This window comes from Nansenia antarctica (genome assembly GCF_963989245.1).
Source record: "Nansenia antarctica genome assembly, chromosome: 13".
Classification (NCBI taxonomy): Eukaryota; Metazoa; Chordata; class Actinopteri; order Argentiniformes; family Microstomatidae; genus Nansenia; species Nansenia antarctica.
Window position 1 is genome coordinate 1,998,957 of NC_137683.1, and position 21,604 is coordinate 2,020,560.

Below are 21,604 nucleotides of genomic sequence, written 5' to 3' on the forward strand. Positions count from 1 at the left end.
ATGTCTGTGTCTGCTGCTCACTACCACACCTCTATGTCTGTGTCTACTGCTCACTACCACACCTCTATGTCTGCTGCTCACTACCACACCTCTATGTCTGTGTCTGCTGCTCACTACCTCACCTCTATGTCTGTGTCTACTGCTCACTACCTCACCTCTATGTCTGTGTCTACTGCTCACTACCACACCTCTATGTCTGTGTCTGCTGCTCACTACCTCACCTCTATGTCTGTGTCTGCTGCTCACTACCACACCTCTATGTCTGTGTCTACTGCTCACTACCACACCTCTATGTCTGTCTGCTGCTCACTACCTCACCTCTATGTCTGTGTCTGCTGCTCACTACCACACCTCTATGTCTGTGTCTGCTGCTCACTACCTCACCTCTATGTCTGTGTCTACTGCTCACTACCTCACCTCTATGTCTGTGTCTGCTGCTCACTACCACACCTCTATGTCTGTGTCTACTGCTCACTACCTCACCTCTATGTCTGTGTCTGCTGCTCACTACCACACCTCTATGTCTGTGTCTACTGCTCACTACCACACCTCTATGTCTGTGTCTGCTGCTCACTACCACACCTCTATGTCTGTGTCTGTGTCTGCTGCTCACTACCACACCTCTATGTCTGTGTCTGCTGCTCACTACCACACCTCTATGTCTGTGTCTGCTGCTCACTACCACACCTCTATGTCTGTGTCTGCTGCTCACTACCTCACCTCTATGTCTGTGTCTACTGCTCACTACCACACCTCTATGTCTGTGTCTACTGCTCACTACCTCACCTCTATGTCTGTGTCTGCTGCTCACTACCTCACCTCTATGTCTGTGTCTGCTGCTCACTACCACACCTCTATGTCTGTGTCTGCTGCTCACTACCACACCTCTATGTCTGTCTGCTGCTCACTACCACACCTCTATGTCTGTGTCTGCTGCTCACTACCACACCTCTATGTCTGTGTCTGCTGCTCACTACCACACCTCTATGTCTGTGTCTGCTGCTCACTACCACACCTCTATGTCTGTGTCTGTGTCTGCTGCTCACTACCACACCTCTATGTCTGTGTCTGCTGCTCACTACCACACCTCTATGTCTGTCTGCTGCTCACTACCACACCTCTATGTCTGTGTCTGTGTCTGCTGCTCACTACCACACCTCTATGTCTGTGTCTACTGCTCACTACCACACCTCTATGTCTGTGTCTACTGCTCACTACCACACCTCTATGTCTGTGTCTGCTGCTGCTCACTACCACACCTCTATGTCTGTGTCTGCTGCTCTGTACCACACCTCTATGTCTGTGTCTGCTGCTCACTACCTCACCTCTATGTCTGTCTGCTGCTCACTACCACACCTCTATGTCTGTGTCTACTGCTCACTACCTCACCTCTATGTCTGTGTCTGCTGCTCACTACCACACCTCTATGTCTGTGTCTGCTGCTCACTACCACACCTCTATGTCTGTGTCTGCTGCTCTGTACCACACCTCTATGTCTGTGTCTGCTGCTCACTACCTCACCTCTATGTCTGTCTGCTGCTCACTACCACACCTCTATGTCTGTGTCTGCTGCTCACTACCACACCTCTATGTCTGTGTCTGCCTGGGACTGAACCTGGTCTGACTGCTCTCCTAACACACAGCCCTCCTCTCCTTCATGTCATCTCCAGCATTCTGTCTGTTTTCTAGTCAAATTTTAAGCGTTATGGAATGAGAAGTCGTGGTATATCGTGGGATATCGGCACAGCTAGCGGGGTGGTTAGGCACGACGGGAAGCGGAGTGTCGTTACACCCCCTAGCTGTGCCGATATACAATAACGCTTTATAAAATGGTTACCACATTTATCTATCAATATTTCACAGAAGAAAGACAAGACAAACTTTTAATGAATGTATTTTAATGGAACGATGTTTTATTGTAAGTGTATTCATCCGCTGAACAGTTGTTTATCGGTCGCTAAGCAACGGTAATAATGTAACTTCGATAACGGTAATATATACAAACACAGAGTAATATGAAAAGATGTGTCAACATTCCATTTAGCCGTGCGTACATCATGGATATCAGCACGGCTGGAACGCAAACGGACCAATTCATAGCTTTCAAGTGACGTCACAGCATAGTGGAAACGCCCACCTGACGGGCACTTTTTGCGGGCAAAACCCACGGACAAAACCCACTTTTTGCGGGTTAATAACTTTGATTTCCCGTGGGTTAGGAGAATAATTCCAACGTGTCCGGAAAGAGGAGAAGCCAGGGAATCCAATTTTTTTTGAATGGAGTCAATCCTCCACTCCTATCACCGTGGACACAGCAAGGAGCGAATTCCCGGATATAAATATTCCCTCGCCCCGCTAACAGCGGGAGTTGGGAGTTTCGTCCAGCAGCGGTAGAACTCCCGGTTGATCGAGTTTCATATTAAAAGTATATCTTCTCGGGGTGTCAGCGAGGTGGTTAAGGGCTCAAAATGACCGTATACTGATGGTGAATTTAGCAATAATAGTCTTGTGTTTGTAGCACCTCCATAGCCGGTGTTATTCACGGACAAAGCCGGTCAAGGAAGCACCTTTTGCGGGTTAATAACTTTGATTCTCCGGGGGTTAGGAAAATAATTCCAACGTGTCCGGATAGAGGAGAAGCCAGGGAATTCAAAACCATTTGAATGGTGTCAATCCTACTCTCCTATCACCGTCGTGTATCTTGATAGTTCTTCATGGGTGAGGTGGTCTAAATAGTAGGCAGCCGGTAAATTGCGTCCACTCGCCATTTTGAGCGATGTTGCTATGATACTTTTTGCCCGTCAGGTTGGTGGTTGCTAGGGAAGAAACCACGTGACTGAAAGCTATGAATAGAGACAATGGACCAAACTGACCAATAGAGCCAATGGACCAGATCTATCCGTTGTATAAGAAACAGTGTGACCCTCCTCTCCCCTTCCACCAAGAGCTCTGATGAGACGGGTGTCCCTTCCTCTCTCCCTCTCCTCAGCTCCTGCTCAACGACACAGACGGTCTGTTAAACTTCTCAGGGATTCTACCTCAGGGACCTGTGAGTAGCTGTGGCTTTGAGTGTGTGTGTGTGTGTGTGTGTGTGTGTGTGTGTGTGTGTGTGTGTGTGTGTGTGTGTGTGTGCGTGTGTGTAGTCACTCACTCTACTGTCCATTAGTGACTAATGACTTCACAGAGGGGAGGTGAGGCCAGTAGACCGGTTGCTTACAACACACCATTGTTTACTTCATGTGTTTCGAGATCACAATTGTACTCCGGGTGCTCTTTAAATTGCCTTAAATCAGCTATTTGACTTAACCAGATTACAGTACAGAATGCCTTTTATATCGTTTGGGGTTTGGCTTATTCACTCCATGAGAGCAATTACGTTGAGCAATTTCCTGGAATGGAATCAGAGAAAGGCTCAGATTGCTGTAATGATATCTGCACTGTCGTAAACATGTGGTTTGTGGGTCCCACGGACAATTGAGTCAGGGCTATAGAGGTGGCTCGTATTTATACATGATTGATGTGGAGGGTAATTCTACATTGTGTAGAATTACACATGATTCCATTACACGCAACCATAGACCCAGCCTCTCCTGAGAGCGGTAGGGTGGACAGTGGTAGGCCCCGTAGCAATGGGACTGACAGTTCAGACCTGGTGTTGTATGACTGACAGTTCAGACCTGCTGTTGTATGACTAGTAACTCAGCTATGGTGTTCCTCCCGCTGCCCAGAGGACCCGTGTGGGTAGGTCATATTCACTACTCTATGAATTCTGGCTATTTTCTCCATTATGAAATCAGCCACCGTTATTGTAGTTGATGGTTTGACTTCCCTCACTGACTTACTCTGTGTTTCTTTCCTTGTGAGTCTCAGGGGCCACAGGGACCAAAGGGAGACTTAGGGACTCCAGGGTTTCCTGGGGAGCCAGGCCTAAAGGTAAGAGTGTGTGTGTGTGTGTGTGTGTGTGTGTGTGTGTGTCTGTGTCTGTGTCTGTGTCTGTGTCAGTGTGTGTGTGTGTGTGTGTCTGTGTCTGTGTCTGTGTCAGTGTGTGTGTGTGTCTGTGTCTGTGTCTGTGTCTGTGTGTCTGTGTCTGTGTCTGTGTTGTCGTCCAGGGTCGAAAAGGTAAAAAAAGCTAGACCACTGCAATGGAAAGGATACTCCAGTACATCAGACAGTTCAGGGGTCCCCCCCCCAGTGAAAGGATACTCCAGTACATCAGACAGTTCAGGGGTCCCCCCCCCAGTGAAAGGATACTCCAGTACATCAGACAGTTCAGGTCCCCCCCCCCAGTGAAAGGATACTCCAGTACATCAGACAGTTCAGGGGTCCCCCCCCCCAGTGAAAGGATACTCCAGTACATCAGACAGTTCAGGTCCCCCCCCCAGTGAAAGGATACTCCAGTACATCAGACAGTTCAGGGGTCCCCCCCCCCCAGTGAAAGGATACTCCAGTACATCAGACAGTTCAGGGGTCCCCCCCCCAGTGAAAGGATACTCCAGTACATCAGACAGTTCAGGGGTCCCCCCCCAGTGAAAGGATACTCCAGTACATCAGACAGTTCAGGTCCCCCCCCCAGTGAAAGGATACTCCAGTACATCAGACAGTTCAGGGGTCCCCCCCCCCCAGTGAAAGGATACTCCAGTACATCAGACAGTTCAGGGGTCCCCCCCCCAGTGAAAGGATACTCCAGTACATCAGACAGTTCAGGTCCCCCCCCCCAGTGAAAGGATACTCCAGTACATCAGACAGTTCAGGTCCCCCCCAGTGAAAGGATACTCCAGTACATCAGACAGTTCAGGGGTCCCCCCCAGTGAAAGGATACTCCAGTACATCAGACAGTTCAGGGGTCCCCCCCCAGTGAAAGGATACTCCAGTACATCAGACAGTTCAGGGGTCCCCCCCCAGTGAAAGGATACTCCAGTACATCAGACAGTTCAGGTCCCCCCCCCAGTGAAAGGATACTCCAGTACATCAGACAGTTCAGGTCCCCCCCCCAGTGAAAGGATACTCCAGTACATCAGACAGTTCAGGGGTCCCCCCCCAGTGAAAGGATACTCCAGTACATCAGACAGTTCAGGGGTCCCCCCCCAGTGAAAGGATACTCCAGTACATCAGACAGTTCAGGGGTCCCCCCCCCAGTGAAAGGATACTCCAGTACATCAGACAGTTCAGGGGTCCCCCCCCCAGTGAAAGGATACTCCAGTACATCAGACAGTTCAGGTCCCCCCCCAGTGAAAGGATACTCCAGTACATCAGACAGTTCAGGTCCCCCCCCCCAGTGAAAGGATACTCCAGTACATCAGACAGTTCAGGGGTCCCCCCCCCAGTGAAAGGATACTCCAGTACATCAGACAGTTCAGGGGTCCCCCCCCCAGTGAAAGGATACTCCAGTACATCAGACAGTTCAGGGGTCCCCCCCCCAGTGAAAGGATACTCCAGTACATCAGACAGTTCAGGGGTCCCCCCCCAGTGAAAGGATACTCCAGTACATCAGACAGTTCAGGGGTCCCCCCCCCAGTGAAAGGATACTCCAGTACATCAGACAGTTCAGGTCCCCCCCCCAGTGAAAGGATACTCCAGTACATCAGACAGTTCAGGGGTCCCCCCCCCAGTGAAAGGATACTCCAGTACATCAGACAGTTCAGGGGTCCCCCCCCCAGTGAAAGGATACTCCAGTACATCAGACAGTTCAGGTCCCCCCCCAGTGAAAGGATACTCCAGTACATCAGACAGTTCAGGGGTCCCCCCCCCCCAGTGAAAGGATACTCCAGTACATCAGACAGTTCAGGTCCCCCCCCCAGTGAAAGGATACTCCAGTACATCAGACAGTTCAGGTCCCCCCCCCAGTGAAAGGATACTCCAGTACATCAGACAGTTCAGGGGTCCCCCCCCCCAGTGAAAGGATACTCCAGTACATCAGACAGTTCAGGGGTCCCCCCCCCAGTGAAAGGATACTCCAGTACATCAGACAGTTCAGGGGTCCCCCCCCCAGTGAAAGGATACTCCAGTACATCAGACAGTTCAGGTCCCCCCCCCAGTGAAAGGATACTCCAGTACATCAGACAGTTCAGGGGTCCCCCCCCCCAGTGAAAGGATACTCCAGTACATCAGACAGTTCAGGTCCCCCCCCCAGTGAAAGGATACTCCAGTACATCAGACAGTTCAGGGGTCCCCCCCCCCAGTGAAAGGATACTCCAGTACATCAGACAGTTCAGGGGTCCCCCCCCCCCAGTGAAAGGATACTCCAGTACATCAGACAGTTCAGGAGTCCCCCCCCCAGTGAAAGGATACTCCAGTACATCAGACAGTTCAGGTCCCCCCCCCAGTGAAAGGATACTCCAGTACATCAGACAGTTCAGGTCCCCCCCCAGTGAAAGGATACTCCAGTACATCAGACAGTTCAGGTCCCCCCCCAGTGAAAGGATACTCCAGTACATCAGACAGTTCAGGGGTCCCCCCCCCCAGTGAAAGGATACTCCAGTACATCAGACAGTTCAGGTCCCCCCCCAGTGAAAGGATACTCCAGTACATCAGACAGTTCAGGGGTCCCCCCCCCCAGTGAAAGGATACTCCAGTACATCAGACAGTTCAGGTCCCCCCCCCAGTGAAAGGATACTCCAGTACATCAGACAGTTCAGGGGTCCCCCCCCCAGTGAAAGGATACTCCAGTACATCAGACAGTTCAGGGGTCCCCCCCCAGTGAAAGGATACTCCAGTACATCAGACAGTTCAGGTCCCCCCCCCCAGTGAAAGGATACTCCAGTACATCAGACAGTTCAGGGGTCCCCCCCCCCCCCCAGTGAAAGGATACTCCAGTACATCAGACAGTTCAGGGGTCCCCCCCCCAGTGAAAGGATACTCCAGTACATCAGACAGTTCAGGGGTCCCCCCCCCCAGTGAAAGGATACTCCAGTACATCAGACAGTTCAGGTCCCCCCCCCCCCAGTGAAAGGATACTCCAGTACATCAGACAGTTCAGGGGTCCCCCCCCCAGTGAAAGGATACTCCAGTACATCAGACAGTTCAGGTCCCCCCCCCCCAGTGAAAGGATACTCCAGTACATCAGACAGTTCAGGGGTCCCCCCCCCAGTGAAAGGATACTCCAGTACATCAGACAGTTCAGGGGTCCCCCCCCCCAGTGAAAGGATACTCCAGTACATCAGACAGTTCAGGGGTCCCCCCCCCCCAGTGAAAGGATACTCCAGTACATCAGACAGTTCAGGGGTCCCCCCCCCAGTGAAAGGATACTCCAGTACATCAGACAGTTCAGGTCCCCCCCCCCCAGTGAAAGGATACTCCAGTACATCAGACAGTTCAGGTCCCCCCCCCAGTGAAAGGATACTCCAGTACATCAGACAGTTCAGGGGTCCCCCCCCAGTGAAAGGATACTCCAGTACATCAGACAGTTCAGGTCCCCCCCCCCCAGTGAAAGGATACTCCAGTACATCAGACAGTTCAGGTCCCCCCCCAGTGAAAGGATACTCCAGTACATCAGACAGTTCAGGGGTCCCCCCCCCAGTGAAAGGATACTCCAGTACATCAGACAGTTCAGGTCCCCCCCCCCAGTGAAAGGATACTCCAGTACATCAGACAGTTCAGGTCCCCCCCCCCAGTGAAAGGATACTCCAGTACATCAGACAGTTCAGGGGTCCCCCCCCCAGTGAAAGGATACTCCAGTACATCAGACAGTTCAGGGGTCCCCCCCCCAGTGAAAGGATACTCCAGTACATCAGACAGTTCAGGTCCCCCCCCCCAGTGAAAGGATACTCCAGTACATCAGACAGTTCAGGTCCCCCCCCCCAGTGAAAGGATACTCCAGTACATCAGACAGTTCAGGGGTCCCCCCCCAGTGAAAGGATACTCCAGTACATCAGACAGTTCAGGTCCCCCCCCAGTGAAAGGATACTCCAGTACATCAGACAGTTCAGGGGTCCCCCCCCCCCAGTGAAAGGATACTCCAGTACATCAGACAGTTCAGGTCCCCCCCCCAGTGAAAGGATACTCCAGTACATCAGACAGTTCAGGTCCCCCCCCCAGTGAAAGGATACTCCAGTACATCAGACAGTTCAGGGGTCCCCCCCCCAGTGAAAGGATACTCCAGTACATCAGACAGTTCAGGGGTCCCCCCCCCCCAGTGAAAGGATACTCCAGTACATCAGACAGTTCAGGGGTCCCCCCCCCCAGTGAAAGGATACTCCAGTACATCAGACAGTTCAGGGGTCCCCCCCCCCAGTGAAAGGATACTCCAGTACATCAGACAGTTCAGGTCCCCCCCCCAGTGAAAGGATACTCCAGTACATCAGACAGTTCAGGTCCCCCCCCCAGTGAAAGGATACTCCAGTACATCAGACAGTTCAGGGGTCCCCCCCCCCAGTGAAAGGATACTCCAGTACATCAGACAGTTCAGGGGTCCCCCCCCCCCAGTGAAAGGATACTCCAGTACATCAGACAGTTCAGGTCCCCCCCAGTGAAAGGATACTCCAGTACATCAGACAGTTCAGGGGTCCCCCCCCCCCCAGTGAAAGGATACTCCAGTACATCAGACAGTTCAGGTCCCCCCCCAGTGAAAGGATACTCCAGTACATCAGACAGTTCAGGTCCCCCCCCCCAGTGAAAGGATACTCCAGTACATCAGACAGTTCAGGGGTCCCCCCCCCAGTGAAAGGATACTCCAGTACATCAGACAGTTCAGGGGTCCCCCCCCCCCCCAGTGAAAGGATACTCCAGTACATCAGACAGTTCAGGTCCCCCCCCAGTGAAAGGATACTCCAGTACATCAGACAGTTCAGGGGTCCCCCCCCAGTGAAAGGATACTCCAGTACATCAGACAGTTCAGGGGTCCCCCCCCCAGTGAAAGGATACTCCAGTACATCAGACAGTTCAGGGGTCCCCCCCCAGTGAAAGGATACTCCAGTACATCAGACAGTTCAGGTCCCCCCCCCCAGTGAAAGGATACTCCAGTACATCAGACAGTTCAGGGGTCCCCCCCCAGTGAAAGGATACTCCAGTACATCAGACAGTTCAGGGGTCCCCCCCCCAGTGAAAGGATACTCCAGTACATCAGACAGTTCAGGGGTCCCCCCCCAGTGAAAGGATACTCCAGTACATCAGACAGTTCAGGGGTCCCCCCCCCAGTGAAAGGATACTCCAGTACATCAGACAGTTCAGGGGTCCCCCCCCCCCAGTGAAAGGATACTCCAGTACATCAGACAGTTCAGGGGTCCCCCCCCCCAGTGAAAGGATACTCCAGTACATCAGACAGTTCAGGTCCCCCCCCCCCAGTGAAAGGATACTCCAGTACATCAGACAGTTCAGGGGTCCCCCCCCCAGTGAAAGGATACTCCAGTACATGAGACAGTTCAGGGGTCCCCCCCCCCCAGTGAAAGGATACTCCAGTACATCAGACAGTTCAGGTCCCCCCCCCCAGTGAAAGGATACTCCAGTACATCAGACAGTTCAGGGGTCCCCCCCCAGTGAAAGGATACTCCAGTACATGAGACAGTTCAGGGGTCCCCCCCCCCCAGTGAAAGGATACTCCAGTACATCAGACAGTTCAGGTCCCCCCCCCCCAGTGAAAGGATACTCCAGTACATCAGACAGTTCAGGTCCCCCCCCCAGTGAAAGGATACTCCAGTACATCAGACAGTTCAGGTCCCCCCCCCCCAGTGAAAGGATACTCCAGTACATCAGACAGTTCAGGTCCCCCCCCCCCCAGTGAAAGGATACTCCAGTACATCAGACAGTTCAGGTCCCCCCCCCCCCAGTGAAAGGATACTCCAGTACATCAGACAGTTCAGGGGTCCCCCCCCAGTGAAAGGATACTCCAGTACATCAGACAGTTCAGGGGTCCCCCCCCCCCCAGTGAAAGGATACTCCAGTACATCAGACAGTTCAGGTCCCCCCCCCCCAGTGAAAGGATACTCCAGTACATCAGACAGTTCAGGGGTCCCCCCCCAGTGAAAGGATACTCCAGTACATCAGACAGTTCAGGGGTCCCCCCCCCAGTGAAAGGATACTCCAGTACATCAGACAGTTCAGGGGTCCCCCCCCCCAGTGAAAGGATACTCCAGTACATCAGACAGTTCAGGTCCCCCCCCAGTGAAAGGATACTCCAGTACATCAGACAGTTCAGGTCCCCCCCCCCAGTGAAAGGATACTCCAGTACATCAGACAGTTCAGGGGTCCCCCCCCAGTGAAAGGATACTCCAGTACATCAGACAGTTCAGGTCCCCCCCCAGTGAAAGGATACTCCAGTACATCAGACAGTTCAGGGGTCCCCCCCCCAGTGAAAGGATACTCCAGTACATCAGACAGTTCAGGGGTCCCCCCCCCCAGTGAAAGGATACTCCAGTACATCAGACAGTTCAGGTCCCCCCCCCCCAGTGAAAGGATACTCCAGTACATCAGACAGTTCAGGTCCCCCCCCCAGTGAAAGGATACTCCAGTACATCAGACAGTTCAGGGGTCCCCCCCCCAGTGAAAGGATACTCCAGTACATCAGACAGTTCAGGTCCCCCCCCCCCAGTGAAAGGATACTCCAGTACATCAGACAGTTCAGGGGTCCCCCCCCCAGTGAAAGGATACTCCAGTACATCAGACAGTTCAGGTCCCCCCCCCCAGTGAAAGGATACTCCAGTACATCAGACAGTTCAGGTCCCCCCCCAGTGAAAGGATACTCCAGTACATCAGACAGTTCAGGTCCCCCCCCAGTGAAAGGATACTCCAGTACATCAGACAGTTCAGGTCCCCCCCCCCCCCAGTGAAAGGATACTCCAGTACATCAGACAGTTCAGGGGTCCCCCCCCCCAGTGAAAGGATACTCCAGTACATCAGACAGTTCAGGGGTCCCCCCCCAGTGAAAGGATACTCCAGTACATCAGACAGTTCAGGGGTCCCCCCCCCCAGTGAAAGGATACTCCAGTACATCAGACAGTTCAGGGGTCCCCCCCCAGTGAAAGGATACTCCAGTACATCAGACAGTTCAGGTCCCCCCCCCCCCCAGTGAAAGGATACTCCAGTACATCAGACAGTTCAGGTCCCCCCCCCCAGTGAAAGGATACTCCAGTACATCAGACAGTTCAGGTCCCCCCCCAGTGAAAGGATACTCCAGTACATCAGACAGTTCAGGGGTCCCCCCCCCAGTGAAAGGATACTCCAGTACATCAGACAGTTCAGGGGTCCCCCCCCCCAGTGAAAGGATACTCCAGTACATCAGACAGTTCAGGTCCCCCCCCCAGTGAAAGGATACTCCAGTACATCAGACAGTTCAGGTCCCCCCCCCCAGTGAAAGGATACTCCAGTACATCAGACAGTTCAGGGGTCCCCCCCCCCAGTGAAAGGATACTCCAGTACATCAGACAGTTCAGGTCCCCCCCCCCAGTGAAAGGATACTCCAGTACATCAGACAGTTCAGGGGTCCCCCCCCCAGTGAAAGGATACTCCAGTACATCAGACAGTTCAGGGGTCCCCCCCCCCCCAGTGAAAGGATACTCCAGTACATCAGACAGTTCAGGTCCCCCCCCAGTGAAAGGATACTCCAGTACATCAGACAGTTCAGGGGTCCCCCCCCCCAGTGAAAGGATACTCCAGTACATCAGACAGTTCAGGGGTCCCCCCCCCCAGTGAAAGGATACTCCAGTACATCAGACAGTTCAGGGGTCCCCCCCCCCCCCAGTGAAAGGATACTCCAGTACATCAGACAGTTCAGGGGTCCCCCCCCCAGTGAAAGGATACTCCAGTACATCAGACAGTTCAGGTCCCCCCCCAGTGAAAGGATACTCCAGTACATCAGACAGTTCAGGGGTCCCCCCCCAGTGAAAGGATACTCCAGTACATCAGACAGTTCAGGGGTCCCCCCCCCAGTGAAAGGATACTCCAGTACATCAGACAGTTCAGGGGTCCCCCCCCCAGTGAAAGGATACTCCAGTACATCAGACAGTTCAGGGGTCCCCCCCCCCCAGTGAAAGGATACTCCAGTACATCAGACAGTTCAGGGGTCCCCCCCCCCCAGTGAAAGGATACTCCAGTACATCAGACAGTTCAGGGGTCCCCCCCCCCCAGTGAAAGGATACTCCAGTACATCAGACAGTTCAGGGGTCCCCCCCCCCCCCAGTGAAAGGATACTCCAGTACATCAGACAGTTCAGGGGTCCCCCCCCCCCAGTGAAAGGATACTCCAGTACATCAGACAGTTCAGGTCCCCCCCCCAGTGAAAGGATACTCCAGTACATCAGACAGTTCAGGGGTCCCCTCCCCCAGTGAAAGGATACTCCAGTACATCAGACAGTTCAGGTCCCCCCCCCAGTGAAAGGATACTCCAGTACATCAGACAGTTCAGGGGTCCCCCCCCAGTGAAAGGATACTCCAGTACATCAGACAGTTCAGGGGTCCCCCCCCCCAGTGAAAGGATACTCCAGTACATCAGACAGTTCAGGTCCCCCCCCCCCAGTGAAAGGATACTCCAGTACATCAGACAGTTCAGGTCCCCCCCCCCAGTGAAAGGATACTCCAGTACATCAGACAGTTCAGGTCCCCCCCCCAGTGAAAGGATACTCCAGTACATCAGACAGTTCAGGGGTCCCCCCCCCCCCAGTGAAAGGATACTCCAGTACATCAGACAGTTCAGGTCCCCCCCCCAGTGAAAGGATACTCCAGTACATCAGACAGTTCAGGTCCCCCCCCAGTGAAAGGATACTCCAGTACATCAGACAGTTCAGGGGTCCCCCCCCCAGTGAAAGGATACTCCAGTACATCAGACAGTTCAGGTCCCCCCCCCCCAGTGAAAGGATACTCCAGTACATCAGACAGTTCAGGGGTCCCCCCCCCAGTGAAAGGATACTCCAGTACATCAGACAGTTCAGGGGTCCCCCCCCCAGTGAAAGGATACTCCAGTACATCAGACAGTTCAGGTCCCCCCCCCAGTGAAAGGATACTCCAGTACATCAGACAGTTCAGGGGTCCCCCCCCCAGTGAAAGGATACTCCAGTACATCAGACAGTTCAGGGGTCCCCCCCCCAGTGAAAGGATACTCCAGTACATCAGACAGTTCAGGTCCCCCCCCCAGTGAAAGGATACTCCAGTACATCAGACAGTTCAGGGGTCCCCCCCCCAGTGAAAGGATACTCCAGTACATCAGACAGTTCAGGGGTCCCCCCCCCCAGTGAAAGGATACTCCAGTACATCAGACAGTTCAGGTCCCCCCCCAGTGAAAGGATACTCCAGTACATCAGACAGTTCAGGGGTCCCCCCCCCAGTGAAAGGATACTCCAGTACATCAGACAGTTCAGGGGTCCCCCCCCCAGTGAAAGGATACTCCAGTACATCAGACAGTTCAGGGGTCCCCCCCCCAGTGAAAGGATACTCCAGTACATCAGACAGTTCAGGGGTCCCCCCCCAGTGAAAGGATACTCCAGTACATCAGACAGTTCAGGTCCCCCCCCCCCCCCAGTGAAAGGATACTCCAGTACATCAGACAGTTCAGGTCCCCCCCCCCCCCCCCAGTGAAATGATACTCCAGTACATCAGACAGTTCAGGGGTCCCCCCCCCCCAGTGAAAGGATACTCCAGTACATCAGACAGTTCAGGTCCCCCCCCAGTGAAAGGATACTCCAGTACATCAGACAGTTCAGGGGTCCCCCCCCCCCCCAGTGAAAGGATACTCCAGTACATGTTCAGGGGTCCACCACTGCAGAACCACTACCATGGCCCTGCTCCTCCCTGGCTTGAATAAACATTTCATATACAAGCTGAAAGCCTTTTTAGATTTCAATCAATTAAAATTGTGTGAAACTAAACACCAGCGCTGATGATTAAAGCCCTTAGTCCCCTGTCTGCTGCGCCCAAGAGCATTGATGTGTAAAACCCAGCTAATGTCTTCCAGGCCTGCAGACAGAGACGATATAGAGCAAACTCAGACCAGCCGGCCTGCGGAACAACATGAATGAGATTATTATCTGACGTTATGCTTTTCTCTCTCAAGGTGCTTCGTGTGCATATGTTGCGCATTAACCCTTTTGTGTGTGTGTGTGTGTGTGTGTGTGTGCGTGTGTGTGCGTGTGTGTGTGTGCGTGTGTGTGTGTGTGCGTGTGTGTATGTGTGTGTGTGTGTGTGTGTGTGTGTGCGTGCTTGCTTGTGTGTGTGTGTGTGTGTGTGTGTGTGTGTGCAGGGCGAGCGGGGGGCGCCGGGGGTCAGCTCTGCGGCAGACAGACCCACAGGACCAGAGGGCCCTAAAGGAACCAAGGTCAGTTACCTACACACTGCTTCCTGGGTCAAAGGTCACATTGGTTTGGGTTCTGATGTCATTGTAATGTAAACTAACTGTGTGTGTGTGTGTTTACTTGTTTCCAGGGAGAATGTGGTGATCCAGGACTTATAGGAGTCACAGTGAGTCTTTTTCTGGCTCTTCAGCCAACTACCACTACCTGATATGATGTGATGCAGATAGCTTTATTCTGTGTGTGTGTGTGTGTGTGTGTGTGTGTGTGTGTGTGTGTGTGTGTGTGTGCGTGTGTGTGTGCGTGCGCGTGCGTGCGTGCGTGCGTGCGTGCGTGTGTGCGTGTGTGTGTGTGTGTGAGTGTGAGTGTGCGCGTCTGTCTGTGTGATTGTGTCTGGGTTGTGAGCGAATATGGGGTAGTGTTGGCCTAGTCAGAAGGTCACAAGTTCGAATCCCGCCTGGGAACACCACCACTAGTGAGCCCTTGAGTAAGGCACTTAGCCCTAAGTGACTCTGGGAGACTGTCCCTGTAATCTCTAATTGCACGTCGCTTTGGATAAATGCGTCCGCTAAATGGTAAAAAGTGAAAGAAAAAGTTACAAAAAACGATATAATGAGCTATTCTGGATATGTACTGAAGTCATCCCTTTGTAGTCCCCCCCACCACTACTGCCACCCCCATCCTCTTGTTGTGTTGCTGCAGCTGCTTTCATTCAAAGTGTTTTGGAACATTTTGTCAGGCCAAATGTGTACATCCAGGCCTGCCTGCGGTCCTCATAACCAGTGTATGCATATCTTCTGTCAGATTTGAAATTGTATTGTGTTGTATTCCTGTCCATGCACCTGCCATGGGTAGACACCCAAAGGAATGTAGTGCTGAACATCTAAACTTACTGTGCTTTTGTTTTCAACAGGGCCCTAAAGGACACATTGGACCAAAAGGGGAATATGGCTTTCCTGGTCGCCCGGTAAACACGACTACACTCTCTACATGATGATTTAAGCCAATCACTGATTGTACTAGTGATTATGTTTTTATTTGTGTGTGTGTTAATGCATTGCAAAACCCATTGATACTTTATTTATATAATGAACATAGAGTAGAGTACACACACCTTCATTGTCACTTGAATGCTCTTGACCAATCGTGTGATGTATCTCTCTCTACAGGGCCGTTCTGGATATGCGGGAAAGAAGGGAGAGAGAGGAGACTTTGGGGGCCGACCGGTGAGTCCCCCCTATCTTCCCCTCCGCTACCCCTTCTCCCCTTCTCCCCTGTCCCCTTCACCTAACCCCGTTATGGGATCTCAAGGTGGCGCCCCCTATCCAGAGTAGATGGCAGTACAATTACTGGTGACCTTCCATCTCATTCCACCACTGACTCCTGCAGTTGGACCACACGTGGACCATGGACCACAGGAGTGACCGTATGGTCCCTGAGCAGCTGTGTCTGTGTTCTGGCTTGTAAAAGATGCCCGCCAACACGTTGGCAGTGTTTAACGGCCTCCTCGTGCCAGGCCTGTAGTCACACAAACCAAACAGGATGAAAACAAGCGGTTTATTTATCGACAAGCGTTTGAAAGCTGCCCATAAACAAAGCAGGTTTTTGTTGATGATTAACAACGCAGCTTTCCTCAACATGTGTCGGAAATCTCACGGTCTACCTCAACGTGCGAAGATGATTTCTTCCAGCTAAGCAATAGTGCTTTTATTTCACTCGTTGGTTCATTGGTGGTGTGCTGTGAGCTGTTCTACTGGCTGCCAGTCTCAACCAGACCCTCTGCTTGTGGTGAAGTCTGAGGAGCGAGTGCAGTCAGATCAGGTTAGGTTGAACTGTTCCTAGGGTTCAGGGTTAGGTTGAACTGTTCCTAGGGTTCAGGGTTAAGTTTAACTGTTCCTAGGGTTAGGTGTAATAGATGTAATAGGGTCATCTTCACTCTGCCCTCTTACCTGTCCGAGAGCATAAAATACCAAATTCCAACAGTTGGATTGCATGGCAATAAAACAATTATTATATTATTATTATTATTATTATTATTACATCCATAACCCCGAAAGAGTGGAAAGCCCCATTCACACTGTGCATATACCGGTTATATTTACAGAAACAAGCTCAAGACCCAGAAAATCTGATATTTTTAGATCCAATACAGGTCGGATTTGGAGATGGTCTAAATCTCTCTCTCACTCTCTCTCTCTCTCTCTCTCTCTCTCTCTCTCTCTCTCTCTCTCTCTCTCTCTCTCTCTCTCTACCGCATTTCTTAGGGTCGCCCTGGACTCCCCGGACTCCCCGGCAAACCGGGAATATTCAACTGCCCCAAAGGAGTAAGTATAACTTAACCCCCCCCCCCCCCAACCCTTTTTCATCTCTGTGTTTGTCACGTACTGCAGCTGTCTGTCTGTGTGGTAGCGAGTGTAGCTGTCCTATGCTCACTGTATCGTTTCCCTCCACTTTTTCCCAAGACAGTCTTTCCCATCCCTCCCAGACCGCACTGCAAGAAGTCCGTAAGTGATAAGTGACAGTGACAAGCTGGGCTCAGTCTACACCAGGGTTTCCGTTAACCGGTAATTCCCGGACTTTGTCCGGTAAAAGTTGTTGAAGTCCGACAAATTGAAAACTCGTCGGACATAAATGTCCGGTGAAAATAATTCCCTCTAAGCACAATTTGAATACAAATTCGCTAAAGTTCACATTCTGATTCCTTCTATTTTAAAAAAGACGAATATATAGGCTATGTATTTATTTTATTATGATATGATTTGACACCGGCATGATGATGTCTCCTAATGTGTAGGCTGCCTATGCGAAACAGCGGTTGTTTCCGGTGTGCGCTATAACTCGTGCACAATCGAGTCGAGGCAGAGAGGAGGATAGCGATGTTTCTCTCTGTGATAGTGTGATTATGCAAGCCTTTTCTGAAAGGGATGAGAACCCGATTGTTTCAGCTTCTCCCAGGGAGAAAGTGGTAGTTACCATCCTCCCCGAGTCCTACCATACCATCCGCTGACAGCCTATCTCTGCCTGTAACCGGCGAGCGATTGCGTGTCGCTCAAGTAGCTGATCAGTCATTAAACAAATGTTTTTTACATGCAGCTAGTGAGGAATCTGAAATAGGGGGCAACGTAGTTTATTTCCTTAACGATGGGATATTAATGCGTAAATGGTCTCCTCCTAATGCAAATGGTTGTGAGTGGAATACTGTAAAACAAGTGGTTGTGCCTGTGGGTTATAGACAACAGGTGTTATCTGTAGCACATGAGAGCCAGTGGTCAGGACATTTAGGTATAACTAAAACTTATCAGCTGATATTGAAACATTTCTTTTGGCCCGGACTGAAGGCGGATGTTGCCAAGCACTGCCGCTGTTGCCATACTTGTCAGATGGCGGGTAAGCCTAATCAATCCATTCCACCCGCACCATTGCATCCCATTCCTGCTATAGGGGAGCCATTTGAACGTGTAATAATTGATTGTGTTGGACCTTTAGGCCTAGGACTAAAAGTGGAAGTCAGTATTTACTTACTATTATGTGCGCTGCTACTCGTTTTCCCGAAGCTGTTCCGTTGCGTAACATATCAGCCAGCTCAGTGGTGAAAGCTTTAACAACGTTTTTTTCCACATTCGGTCTTCCTCTTGTTATACAATCTGACCAGGGCACTAACTTTCAGTCTAAGCTTTTCAAACAAGAACGTTAGGGGTACGATGTCACGCCAGAAGCCTACATGCTTGCACTGTTCAATTAAATGTTATACATCTAGACATTGTGGTATTTCTTTATATACGTATCCCAGCCTGCCTATTGTTTCTCAATAAACAGTTATGTTCTCCTCATTGTCATACTCCCGAGTCCGATTAAGTATGATTTGACAGGCAGCTAAACGAAATGCCTTCCCAACCAGCGAGACCTGGTTATAGAAATGACGTTGTTTTATTGATAAAAAAAAGGGTAAAACTGGAAAGAGAAAATAGAAAACTCACATTAATCCCAAACAATTTAACAAACTTCAGTTAACGTAATGTGGAGTCTGTTCATTGATCGATGCTGTCTGTTCAGTTCCCAGTGAGGCGCCCGTTCAGCGCTGGACATAATGGCATAGCGCGCATGCGAATCATGTTATATTATTATATATTATATAGCTCGCATCTAATCGTATCGGATGAGAAATAGACATTAAATGGCATATATAGGCCGCTACACAACAGTAATCACCGCGACAAACAGCTATATTAGAATTTTTATTTTTTGTTTTTTTTATTTTTATATTTGAATATGATGACCGGAATATATCACGTTTGTCCGGTAAATCGAAATCTTCCCGGACACGATGTCCGGCGGCAATTTTTTCTAACGGAAACCCTGGTACACACTTGGACTCAGGCTTGTCTCTGTCTCTGTGGAGCTCAGGGTGACACAGTGACACACCCCTAACCACTCACTCCTCTCTCTGTGCATTCTCACTCCTCACATCATTGGCAAGGGGAATGTGCATGCTGCATCCTTGGTCTTTAACCTTCTCCGGGTGTGGTTGGAGGACCTCTCTCCTGTCCTCTCCTCTCCTCTCCCAGCATGCAGCACGTCTTTAAGGACATGTGGTGTGGGTGTGCTCTTCCATTGGTTGTTGTCCAGTTCCATGATGCAAACTAACACAGTGGCAGAGGTCACTGGCATGTTTTAGTTGGGACTCTTTTCACATAACCATCTCCTCTTGCTAACTTTCATTCCAGATTGAGTCACTTATTCACTGTAACCTGGGAAGGGGTTACAATGTCCAGAAAACTGACAAAAACAAACGCTTGTTTTTCTCTTGTGTGCTCTAATCTATCAGATACATTCTGAATATTAGTTTGATTGTAATGAAATATCTAATATGCATAGTATAATATGTTAACATGTGTTTGTTTTTAACTTTTACAGATTTCTGGTGAAAAGAACTCCACACATGGTGGGTTTAGACACATTTTGCATCATGCTGTCCCCAAGATATTGTCATCATCATCATCATCATCATTGCCTCTAATTACCTTTTCGTCTTGCCCTCTTCTGATAGACTGTGTTAAATGCTGTTGTTCCATGTGTGGTCTATAGGGGGAGATGACTGTCTACTGGCCAAAGGTGACAAGGGGGAGAAGGGTTTCCCTGGGTTGCCAGCCCCACCATGTGAGTTCACACTTTTTTCCCCCTTTTTTTAAAAATACAATTTTGCAGCTTTTTCAAAGTGACTTACAATTAGAGATTACAGGGACAGTCTCCCTGGAGTAACTTAGGGCTGAGTGCCTTACTTATGTTTAGTAATAGTATGATATGTTATGTTTAGTAATAGTATGATATGTTATGTTTAGTAATAGTATGATATGTTATGTTTAGTAACAGTATGATATGTTATGTTTAGTAATAGTATGATATGTTATGTTTAGTAGTAGTATGATATGTTATGTTTAGTAACAGTATGATATGTTATGTTTAGTAATAGTATGATATGATATGTTTAGTAATAGTACGATATGTTATGTTTAGTAATAGTATGATATGTTATGTTTTTCTTACAGCTGCAGCTTTCCCCAAAGGGACTGTGGTAAGTTATACAACTGTGTTAAAACAATATACCAACCTGGGAGTTTACCATTGAATTTACATTGGTCTGACCTTTGTGTGTGTGTGTGTGTGTGTGTGTGTGTGTGTGTGTGTGTGTGTGTGTGTGTCCACAGGGGGTTAAAGGTGAGCAGGGCATCAGGGGGGAGAAGGGGGAGGCTGGAAGGCAGGGCCACCCTGGTGTGCCTGGAAGAGCTGGCCTGGTGGTGAGTCACATTAACATCTACGCCACGACGCTCTAAAACCAAAAGCAATCACAGAAAGAATGATAACACAGCATAGACAAACAGCCCATAATCACTGTCTTCTTTAGTCTACAATTATTACTGTTGACTCTTAACTCACTAACTGGTCATGGCCTGCAGCCAAAGAATGTTTGGTTGCTTAATAGCAGAAGCCTGGATTTGGCTTGAAAAAAATAACATTGTATTTAGCAGGATAGCAAACCTATATTCAAGATGAAAGGGGTGGCGACTCATATGCAAAATGGAACAATAAATGTTTTTGCCCATTCTTACTGATGCTGCCTCTTCAAAGGATGACTTCTCCTACTTCTCCTAGTTATCCTACTAGCTACACTACAGCCAAACGTATATGGACACAATTATGGTCTGGGGCTGTTTTCCTGGTTTGGACTAGGCCCCTTAGTTCCAGTGAAGGGAAATGTTAATGCTACAGCATACAATGACATTCTAGAGAATTGTATGTTTCCAACTTTGTGGCAACAGTTTGGAAACATACTGTTTCAGCATAACAGTGCCCTCATGCACAAAGCCAGGTCAATACTGACATGGTTTTCCGAGTTTGGTGCGGAAGAACGTGACTGGTCTGCACAGAGCCTTGTTCCAAACTCTAGTTCAACCCCTTCCCAGAAGAGGGGAGGCTGTTATAGCAGCACAGGGGGGACCACCTCCATACTAATGCCCATGGTTTTACAATGCCATACTCAGCCAGCACATAATGGGTGTGATGTTCGGGTGTCCACATACGTTTGCCCACCTAGTGTTAAAGATGGACTGAGCAGGATCACCTCAGCATACTAGGTGTGGAAATGTACAGACAATCAACAACAGCAGAATGCAAAGCTACTGTTAATGGACCATCTTGATGAGTCTGCCTTTAAATGTAGATTGATTATAAAGTGTTGGGTTTAAATGGAGATTGATGACTAAAGTGTTGGGTTTAAATGGAGATTGATGACTAAAGTGTTGGGTTTCTGGCAGGGCCCAAAAGGAGAGTCTGTGGTTGGGCCCCGAGGTCATCCAGGCATGCCTGGGTCTCCTGGTACCACAGGGTATGGTAGGGCTGGCCCTGCAGGCCCCCCCGGGCCCCCTGGACCCCCAGGAAGTCCCTCACGGTTCGGGTACGATTCCTCAACAGGTACGGTTCCTCAACTTCATCCTCCATCCATGTTACATCCACCCATAAGACGTATGACAACCTCTTCAAAACAGTATGACAGTTCATTTGAGTGAAGTGTTACAGTTTTGTCTTGCTTATGTCATTTCAGCTATGACTATCCCCGGCCCCCCTGGCCCCTCTGGCCCCCCCGGACCTCCTGGCTCCTCTGTCAGTACCGCTGCCGTAAGTCATTCTGACACCCCACCCCCTCCTTCGCATATTAGGGAACCATAACTGGCACCATAACATGCAAATGATGTCAAACCATAGCATGAGCATTTCGGTTACAGTGTTACAAAGTGCTGTATGTTATTAATACCGTGGTCGTAAAGTGTTACCCATAGTTCATTCACAGAGTAATTGGTAGTTTTAAGCATGCTCTGTCTTCTTACTTTTTGACTGACT

The 21,604-nt window shown here is 50.3% G+C and overlaps 1 protein-coding gene across 1 annotated transcript in view; it reads left to right on the plus strand.

Annotated features, from left to right (window-relative positions):
* col15a1a (collagen, type XV, alpha 1a) overlaps positions 1-21,604 on the plus strand; it is a gene marked incomplete at both ends in the record, with an annotated part of 69,438 nt that overhangs the window by 40,631 nt on the left and 7,203 nt on the right. The window contains 8 exons of the mRNA XM_080544514.1: positions 2,990-3,049; positions 3,871-3,933; positions 4,110-4,119; positions 19,295-19,366; positions 19,756-19,781; positions 19,915-20,004; positions 21,022-21,178; positions 21,309-21,382. Coding sequence (XP_080400640.1) covers positions 2,990-3,049; positions 3,871-3,933; positions 4,110-4,119; positions 19,295-19,366; positions 19,756-19,781; positions 19,915-20,004; positions 21,022-21,178; positions 21,309-21,382 — 552 coding nt within the window. The remainder of the gene's footprint in view (positions 1-2,989; positions 3,050-3,870; positions 3,934-4,109; positions 4,120-19,294; positions 19,367-19,755; positions 19,782-19,914; positions 20,005-21,021; positions 21,179-21,308; positions 21,383-21,604) is intronic.